This window comes from Pinus tabuliformis, chromosome 2_2 (genome assembly GCF_031772625.1).
Source record: "Pinus tabuliformis cultivar Carrire ecotype Pingquan chromosome 2_2, CPIR1, whole genome shotgun sequence".
Classification (NCBI taxonomy): Eukaryota; Viridiplantae; Streptophyta; class Pinopsida; order Pinales; family Pinaceae; genus Pinus; species Pinus tabuliformis.
This window is the reverse complement of record NC_142300.1, coordinates 909321183-909331879: the sequence shown is the minus strand read 5'-3', so window position 1 is coordinate 909331879 and position 10697 is coordinate 909321183. Positions and strand designations below refer to the sequence as shown.

At 36.7% G+C, this 10697-nt stretch overlaps 1 protein-coding gene across 1 annotated transcript; it reads left to right on the top strand.

Moving 5' to 3' along the window:
- The first annotated feature begins 310 nt into the window (after nucleotides 1-310).
- Nucleotides 311-1968, top strand: LOC149195960 (caffeic acid 3-O-methyltransferase-like). The gene is made up of 3 exons (XM_089408969.1): nucleotides 311-1031; nucleotides 1309-1373; nucleotides 1512-1968. The coding sequence occupies exons 1-3, from the start codon at nucleotides 311-313 to the stop codon at nucleotides 1809-1811; spliced, it is 1086 nt and encodes a 361-aa protein (XP_089265095.1). The 3' UTR covers nucleotides 1812-1968.
- The last annotated feature ends 8729 nt before the right edge of the window (nucleotides 1969-10697 follow it).

Here is a 10697-nt window from a genome sequence, read left to right as displayed (position 1 = left end):
GTTAATATTTATTATTAGGTAATACATTCATAGATACATTACACGAGGCCACCCCCAAATAATATATATTTGGCATCCCTATTCGTTTGACAGCTCTCCGGGCGAGGTAAGTTACCGAGGAATCGGGACTGGTGCATGTTATGGGCATGGTATGGTGGATCTGCTATCGGGTGCATTAAATGCCCGATAGCAGGCTGGTTAGCTCTTGCCGCCCACCACCAAATAATATATATTTGGCATCCCTATTCGTTTGCATTACAGCTCTCCCGGCGAGGTAAGTGAAAGGGAAAGTCTGGTTGAGTCTGGGGATATGAATATCCAAGCAGTTGAGGACGAAGAGGTGCTCCAGGGTTCGGCCCTAAGCATGGCGTTCTCCATAGTAAACCCCTTTCTCCTAAAATGTGCCCTTCGTCTTAAAATCCCTGACATTATCTGGAAAGCCGGCCATGATGTTGCTCTCTCCGTCCACCAGATCGCCGCCCAACTCCCCTCTGAAGCTCCCGACCTGGACGCTCTTTCCCGCATTCTTACGTACCTTTCCACTATGGGAATCTTGCGGGCGATCAAGCCAACGGAGGAAATTAATGCGCCCATGAACATGAAATACGCCCTTACCAATCTCGCCAAAACCTACTTCATCTCCCAGGATATTAGTTCGCGAAGCCTCGTTCCCTTCGTTCTTTTGCAGACACACCCAGTTTTCGTGACCGCCTGGGACCATATTCACGAACGTGTGCTTCATGGAGGCGATAATTTCAAGAATTCTAGTGGCAATGGCAAAGACTTCTGGAATTTCGCAGCCAGCGATCCGGAGTTCAACGCCATCTTCAACGCAGGCATGGTGTCCCTCACAAAGGTCGGTATGACTGAAACCTTGGCTACTTACGATGGCTTCAAAGACGTTAATGCGCTGGTAGACTTGGGTGGAGGGCACGGAGAAGTGTTGAGTCTCATAACCGCTGCATATCCTCATATCCACGCCATCAATTATGATCTTCCTCACGTCATCGCAACTGCACCCGCTCTCCCCGGTAATCCTAATTCCATTTCGTCACCTTATTATTTATATGTTTATTTGTATTCCATTTCCCTACTTCAATGCATAAATCCTGTACAAGTTCAGAATACGCTGAATTATATTTAGATAGCCCACCCATCTTTCTTTATCTCCTTATTATTCCATTTCTGGTAATCCTAATTCCATTTCGCCATCTTATTTTTTATATGTTTATTTCTCATTACAATCACGTCACACGTCACAGCGTGAGATTTAGCCATGTTGTTTTAATCGTATTGTCATTCACACAGGCATACAACACATCAGCGGAAACCTGTTTGAGAGCGTACCCTCCGCAGATGCGATTTTTATGAAGGTGAGAAATACTGTTCGTTAATGTGGCGGATCATCTTCGTACGTTAATTATGTGATAAACATTGAATTTTGATTTATCTATGAAAGATGTTACTACTATACCTAATTTATAAGTTTATTTTGGATTTGTCAATGAAAGCATTTCCTACATATCTGGGACGACGAACACTGCATCAAGCTACTTAACAACTGCTACCAGGCTGTCCCAGATAAAGGAAAGCTAATAATAGCAGAGGCTGTCCTGGATATAACTGATGATTCTGACTTGATAGGATCTGGCAAAGTCGTACATGCTCTTATGTTGAATCTTTCACCAGGAGGTAGAGAAAGGACCCGAGAACAATGGAATGAACTTCTCAAAGCAGCTGGTTTCTTTCTCTCTAAGATCGTGGGAAAGAAGGGCACCTTAACTAAAATTATCGAAGCAATCAAGTGCTAAATGTTTAGTAAAACCCTACACTAGGTTACTTAGGGCAGAAACTGAGCTGTCTCTAGTTCACTGATAAGCGTCCTTCAACCAAAATAAATGCAGCAAGTTGTGATGTAATAACATATTTTAGGTGTAATTTATTGCATTACGAAATATAACCATGTGATTTCTGAATATTCACCTTCAAGTTGTGTCCACCTTATCGTGTATCGTCATTTGAATTGATTAAATTGCATAAATGAGCTCATAAGTGGTTTGATTTTGATTGCATTATACATTTCTCGCCCCCCATTATTATCCCATAATTCTAATAAATAAACAACCTATTTCAGAAGGATGTCGATAAATCTTTTACCCCTGTAGTCCATATAGTACCGGGTATTCTCTTTTGGTTTGAAACGCTAGGTTATTTCCGATCGTTGAAATCAGGGCTGTGGGTTTGGACCTCTTGATTTTTCTCGATCTAAATTAGATGTAACTTTAAATGATATGAATCTTAGGATGATTAATGAAAATGGGGTGTTGCTAAATATGAGATAGTAATTTTCGTCATGTTTTAATTTTTATTTATATTTTGTATAATTATTATTTATATTTTATATGATTTTTTTATTTATGTAATACATAAATAATAAATAAACTCAACAATAATATTTTTATTTTCTATATCTTATTAGCATCTAAGATGAAAAAGGTCAAAGTATCCATATAACCTCTTAAGAGCACGATGTTTTAATAACAAAAAATCTACCAATTGAACTCACAATTGAGCTATTCAGTCAAAGCAACCACTTGTAACCACGAAAACCCGAATTGACTCCCAACTACACATATGCATAAGATCAAAATGTATTTATATATTTATTATCCTATTATCAATGCTTTATTTTTCATTATTTGTTTATATTATATATGTTTTCATTTTTATGTTTTTCAATTTTCAGTAAATAAAATTTAATTTAATTTGATATAAAACAATTTTCTGAATATTTTATATTTTAATTTATTTTTTTAATTTATTTTTATTGAATTTCTAATTTTTATTAAATAATTTAAAATAAATTATATACTTTAATAATATCTTTTATTAACACATGATTTTTTTAACTTATTTAACATGATTAGTTATTGATAATATGTATTTCTCTAATGTAAAAAATTAATTAATATATAAATAATATATTTTTAAATTTTTTTATTAATTAATTGATTTTATTAAGGTTGGTGGGTGAGCGGGTAATGGCATTTTCAAAAGCCTTAGAGTTCAGAGAGTTTCAAAATCTTAGAGAGAATGAGAAGCAAATTTTCAATATATATAGAATCTCCGCTAATTTTATATATATATATATATAGATATATCAACAAATGCATATAAAATGATGAATTAGATATCAAAAACATAAAAACATGAATTAAACCATATAGCATCAATTATCTAGAAGTTATAATCTTCATCAAACACATGTAGGCAAGTTATAAGTTCTCATTTATGTAGCATGTAAGGGTGCATATAACCAAAATAGCATTGAGTGCAATCTATTTCTTAATCGAAAATAAGTCAACAAATAGGCTCCAGATGGATCTTTGTCATTAATAAGCATTAATATAAGATAGAAAAAGCATAGCATGTCAAGTCAAGATTTTGTTTGTGTGATGGACACATATTAGTAGGTACATATATGGGTTGGTGCTTTTCATTAAGTACTGAGTTCCATACCCTATTACATGACAAAATCTAATGGAATCATTGCAATTCCCCAACCCTCAAATCCTAAAAAAATGAGACTATTTGGTGGATTTTGAGTGACATCTAAAATTGTACTATCTCCTTACGAAATCCAATGAAGCCCGAACGACTCTCAAACATCTACATAATAGTGTTAAAAATTTAAGTAAAAAGATGAAAATGGAAAATAAAAGAGAATGTGATTTTTACTAAAACCATAAATTTGAATACTAAGCTGCCCCACTCAAAAAAAAAAGTGTTGAGAAAATATTTGTAAAAAAAATTACGAAAAAGTTTTTTTTTGAAACGCACTCCTCGGTCGTTCTCAATTCACTCCCGCTCAAAGTATACTTAAGGAGCAGATTTGGGAGAAGGAGAGGGCGCTCCCTGCAACCCTGGATTTAATATTTTCTTTCTGTTGCTCCATATCTTTTAATACAAACAACATCAAGCAATAAACCTCAAAAATTACTAGTATCAGAATGTGGACAATGATATCATCGAAACCCCGAATTGCTCCCTATTCACCTGGATTTAATATTTTGTTTCTGTTACTCCATATCTTTTAATACAAACAACATCAAGCAATAAACCTCAAAAAATCATTAGTATTAGAAACCATCTGTGGACTATGATATCATCGAAACCCCGAATCACTCCCTATTTGCTTGGCTCAGAACGCGCTCCAAAAGTGGAATCCAAGTAGAACCGCTCCCCACAGCCCTGGATTTTACATTTACTTTTATTTAACGAGAACGTTTAATACAAACAACATTCAACAATAAATCTCAATAAATTATTAGTATTAGAAGTCATACGCGGACTATTGTTGAAATGATACTTTCAACTACTGCGTTTATTTCAGAAAACCGCCTGTTTTTTCTTGCGATGTGATCTAACCGCAGATCGCAAATCGCATCCATGCTCACTGCCTCCGTCTGTTCACTTGAATTCTTCCGATGCGATATCGCGATCCGATTCGATCACCATATCGCAGATCGCACCCATATGTGTTAAGCCTCCCCCTGTTTTGTGCCAAATGCGATTTCGTGATGCGATCAAATCACAAATCGCAAATCGCATAATTCAATGGTTGAAGTATAGGCCTGCAACATGAAATTGACGTGGAGTAAAAGTTTCATTTTGACCGCCAGTAAAACATTTAATGAAATTTACTATGGGTTGGTAAATGTAGGTAAGCTTTTAATTTTATTAGTTTTTTTTATCCACGGGTGTAGTTTTTTGGTTTTATGACACAAGTAAAGCATATGTATTGTTATGTTTTTGTTGTTCATTTTGCATATGAAATGTGAGGGTAGATGCAGCAGCGCGAAGGAGAAAATTTTATGCACAACGGTGCGAATGTGAAATGTTGTAATCCCTCTGCAATGTAATGCGCAGCAGCGCGTGAATGGGTTTTTACATACACAACAGTGTGAAGATTTGCAAGGTGAAACAGAGTAATTTTTTTTAACTGCATCTGAAGCAATCTTGGAGAATCCCTCTGTTGGAGGAAGAATGTTTTGTAACAGCAGTTGTTTTTTTTTAATGAATACAAGTTTCTTTGTGCAAGAGAAAACAATTTTAGCTTCCCTGTGTTAAGATCCTGTGATAAAACAGAGCATTTTTTTTCTTCTGTTCAGTTTTTGTTTTGGAATTAAACAAAAAAATTCCCAACATGATATCGAAGCTTTTCCAGGCTCTTTGAAGGTGTCAAAGAAGTTGAAGAAAGGGTTTCTTGCTGCAGCAGCTTCTCGAGCAGAGTGAAGACTCAGTCAAGAAAATCCAAGGTATTTCTCAAGTTTGTTTTTGTGTTACTGCTGAAGACAATCAGTTATTTTAAAAACACATAGTCAAGTATTTTGAAGAGTGCAAGAATGGTTGGAGCCAACACTAGCATGGGTATCTTTAATACTCAGCTCCCACAATTTAATGGGAAAAACTATGACTATTGGGCAATAACCATGAAAGCTTTGCTTGCTTCTCAAGACTTATGGGAATTTGTTGAAGATGGTTTTGAAGAACCAGCAGATGAAAATGAGTTTAATAGGTTAACTCAGGCAGAGAAAGATCTGTTGAAGAGCTATAAGAAGAAGGATTCTAAAGCCCTCTGCTTTTTGTATCAAGCAGTGCATGAGAGTGTGTTTCCAAGGATAGCAGCAGCCAAAACATCCAAAGAAGCATGGAAAACTCTCAAGACAGCCTATCAAGGCATGGAGAAAGTGAAGACAGCAAAATTACAGTTGCTAAGGAGAGATTTTGAGAATCTATGCATGAAGGAGTAAGATAATATTGACTCATTCTTCACACATGTGATTGGTCTGGTCACACAGATAAGGTCTCATGGAGAGATTATTGAAGAAATGAGGATTGTGGAGAAACTATTGAGGATCCTACCCTCAAGGTTCGATGTGATTTTCACCACCATAGAAGAGACAAAGGATCTCACAAACTTTTCAGTTGATGAACTACATGCATCACTGATAACACATGAGCAGAGATTGAGTAGGAATGAAAACTCATATCTAGAACATGCCTTTAAGACCTAGATGTTCTTTGGAAGAGGAAGAGGTCAAGGCAGAGGAAACAAGAGAGGAAGAGGCAAAAGCCAAAACAGAGGTGGAGGAAACAGTCCAACAAATGCTCAAGGAAGAGGCAGAAATCCAAATCAGAACCAAGGCCAAGGAAGCAGCCAACAAAGTGGACAACATCATGCTCAAGGACAAAGGTATGATAAATTCAATGTCCAATGTTATTATTGTAAAAAATATGGGCACTATGCAAATGAATGTAGAAAGAAGCAACATGATATGAGTAATAGAACTAGTGCAAATTTCACTAGAGAAAATATCAGCCAAAATAATTTGTTTTTAGCTTGTAATATGACTGAAGAAAAGAGTGAAGATATATGGTTTCTAGACTCCGGTTGCAGCAACCTTATGACAGGAAACATAGCCCTGTTTTCTATGTTAGATCAGAGTGTGAAGTCACAAGTCACACTAGGGACTGATAATAAAGTTTCTGTTATGGGAAAAGGAGAAGTAAAAGTCTTAACAAGGAAAGGTGAAAAGAGAACCATAGCAGATGTTTATTATGTTCTTGGAATGAAATGTAACCTCTTAAGTATTGGACAACTTGTTCAAAAGGGGTACAATGTTTTCTTTGAGAATGATGTATGCACCATCATGGATAGAGCACCCAGCAAATGATGTATTGCTGAAGTAAAGAAGACAAGGAATAGGATGTTCCCTCTCAGAATGAAAGCTGATTTAAAGGATGGAGGAGAAATAGCAGCAGTAACTCAAGAGGCTTTCCAAAGCGAACCAAAAGATGAGAATTGGTTGTGGCACTTGAGATGGACATCTCAACATTGGAGGTCTTAACTTGTTGAATAGAAAATGAATGGTAAGAGGATTACCATTGATAGAGAAACCAGACAGCCTTTGTGAAGGTTGTATCTTGGGGAAACAACACAGAGAAAGTTTTCCATCAGGGAAAAGCATAAGGGCAAAAGCACCCTTAGAGATTGTCCACTCAGATTTATGTGGACCGATGCAAACTCCATCACTTGCAGGAAACCACTATATTCTAGCATTTATTGATGATTTTACTAGAAAAACTTGGGTTTATTTCTTGATGGAGAAAAGTGAAGTGTTTGAAAGATTCTGCAATTTCAAAGCACTTGTAGAAAACCAAAGTGGGCTGCATATCAAAGTTCTAAGAACTGACAGAGGAGGTGAGTATATCTCCAAAGAATTTCTACATTTTTGTAGAGAAATGGAATTCATAAGCAGTTTACCACTAGGTACACCCCACAACAAAATGGAGTTGACGAAAGGAAGAATAGGACAATCATGGGTATGGCGAGGAGCATGTTAAAGGCAAAGCATTTGCCAAATGATTATTGGGCTGAAACTGTACATTGTGCAGTGTACATTTTGAATAGATGCCCTACAAAAGCAGTCATGAACAGAGTGCCGGAAGAAGCATGGAGTGGGAGAAATCAAGGAGTCACCCACATGAAAGTTTTTGGATGTGTGGCCTATGCACACATTCCAAATCAGCTAAGGAAGAAGTTGGACAACAAAGGGGAGAAATGTATTTTCATTGGATACAGTGAAGAATTCAAAGCTTACAGGTTGCATAACCCATCCACCAAGAAGCTCATTGTGAGTAGAGATGTGCAGTTCATTGAGGAGGAAGCTTGGGATGGGAGCACAAAGAAGACAGTGAATGTTAAAACCTCTTTGTCACATGATGAAAATGATGAGGAGATGGCTGAAATACACCCCCAAACAGCAGCACCAACACAAGGACAGCAAGGGACACCCTTGAGAAGAAATGGAAGTGCTTCTACAAGCACACCACAAGGAGGAAATTCAAGTACTTCTTCAAGCACTTGTACACCAAATGAAAGAGGTAAGAAGTTTAGAAATTTAAGTGACATTTATGAACAAGAGGTAACAAATGAAGGTATGAATTCTTTGTTTGCATTATATTGTCATGTTAATGACCCTATTCATTTCGGAGATGCAATTAAGGATAGGAAATGGATAGAAGCTATGGATGAGGAGATCAATGCCATAGAAAGAAACAAGACATGGGATTTAGTTGAACTACCAAAAGGAAAAAAAATCATTGGAGTTAAATGGGTCTACAAGATCAAGAGTAATGCTGAAGGCAAAATAGAAAGACACAAGGCAAGACTTGTTGTCAAAGGATATAAGCAACAGTATGGGAGAGACTATGAGGAAACTTTTGCACCAGTTGCTAGAATGGAAACAATGAGAGCAGTGCTGTCCATAGCAGCACAAAACAAGTGGAAAGTTTACCAAATGGACGTGAAGTCAGCATTCCTAAATGGAGTGTTAATGGAAGAGGTTTACATTGAACAACCTCCAGGCTATGAAAAGAAAGGCCAAGAGCACAAAGTGTGCAGATTGAGGAAAGCTCTTTATGGGCTGAAGCAAGCACCAAGAGCATGGTACAGTAGGATAGATTCCTATCTACTGAAAAATGGATTTGAAAAGTGTGAGGGAGAACCCACTCTCTACATCAAAGAAAAGGATGGTAAAATTCTAATTGTTGTGTTATATGTTGATGATGTTATTTCCACAGGTAATGATGATTGCCTTATTGAAAACTTCAAAACAGTCATGAAAGAAGAATTTGAAATGACTGACATGGGTTTGTTGAGATACTTCTTAGGAATAGAAGTAGAACAAAATGGAAACAAGATTTTTATCTCACAAGAAAAATATGTTAATGAACTGTTGGAAAGATTTAATATGCAAGAGAGCAAAACAGCAATCACTCCCACAGTGATGGGATTAAAACTCAGCAAAGAGGATAGCAACAAGGATTTTGATCCTAGTTTGTACAAGAGCATAGTTGGCAGCCTCATGTATTTGACTGCAACTAGGCCGGATATAATGTATGCTATTAGTTTAATTTCCAGATTCATGGAGAGGTCAAAAGAAGCACATTGGCAGGCAGCAAAAAGGATTCTGAGGTATGTTAAAGGTACTAAAAGGTTTGGCATTTTATATACTGTTTCAAAATGTTCAGATTTAATTGGATACACTGATAGTGATTGGGCTGGAAGTGTAGATGATCGGAAAAGCACATCCGGTTATGTTTTTCACATGGGTTCAGGAGCCATTTCATGGGCTTCTAAGAAACAACCTATTGTAGCATTGTCTACAGCAGAGGAAGAATATGTGGCAGCTACAGCAGCAGCATGTCAAGCAGTTTGGATGAGGAGGATGCTAAGAAGTTTATGCCAAGAGCAAGCAAAAGGAACTGTGATTTTTTGTGACAAAAGCCCAGCTATTGCATTATCCAAGAATGCTGTGTTTCATAAGAGAACGAAACACATTGACACAAAGTTTCATTACATCAGGGAATTGGTAAACAATGGAGAAATCGTTTTAGTACACTGCAGAACTCAGGAGCAGGTTGCAGACATTCTGACCAAACCATTGGGGCAGAAAAGTTTTGAATTTTTGAGGAAATGTTTGGGTATGACTGATAACCCAGCAGTTGAAATTAAAGGGGAGTGTTGAAATGATACTTTCAACTGCTGTGTTTATTTCAGAAAACCGCCTATTTTTTCTTGCGATGCAATCTAATCGCAGATCGCAAATCGCATCCATGCTCACTGCCTCCATCTGTTCACTTGAATTCTTCCAATGCTATGTCGCGATGTGATTCGATCGCCATATCACAGATCACACCCATATGTGTTGAGCCTCCCCCTGTTTTGCGCCGAATGCGATTTCGTGATGCGATAAAATCGCAAATCGCAAATCGCATAATTCAATGGTTGAAGTACATGCCTGCAATATGAAATTGACGTGGAGTAAAAGTTTCATTTTGACCACCAGTAAAACATTTGATGAAATTTACTATGGGTTGGTAAATGTAGGTAAGTTTTTAATTTTATTAGTTTTTTTATCCATGGGTGTAGTTTTTTGGTTTTATGACACAAGTAAAACATATGTATTGTTATGTTTTTGTTGTTCATTTTGCATATGAAATGTGAGGGTAGATGCAGCAGCGCGAAGGAGAAAATTTTATGCACAGCGGTGCGAATGTGAAATGTTGTAATCCCTCTGCAATGTAATACGCAGCAACGCATGAATGAGTTCTTACATACACAGTAGTGTGAAGATTTGGAAGGTGAAACAGAGTAATTTTTTTTTAACTGCATCTGAAGCAGTCTTGGAGAATCCCTCTATTTGAGGAAGAATGTTTTGTAACAACAATTTTTTTTTTTTAACGAATACAAGTTTCTTTGTGCAAGAGAAAACAATTTTAGCTTCCCTGTGTTAAGATCCTGTGATAAAACAGAGCATTTTTTTTCTTCTGTTCAGTTTTTGTTTTGGAATTAAACAAAAAAATTCCCAAGAATTATATCATCCAAATTCAATCCCATACTTTCAAATTCAACGGACTGAAGTCATTGCAAATTTGAATCTATTCACGCTATAACACCATTGCCATCCAAATTCAAGCCGTTGCTTTGAATGGACAAAAAATGAAGCCATGCTTGGTTTGAATCTGTTCAAGTTGTAACAACCAAAATGTGAAGTGTGGGTTAGAGAATATACCAAATGTACTGAAAGGAGAAAATCTATATCACAACGAAAACGAGAGTATATTTAAAC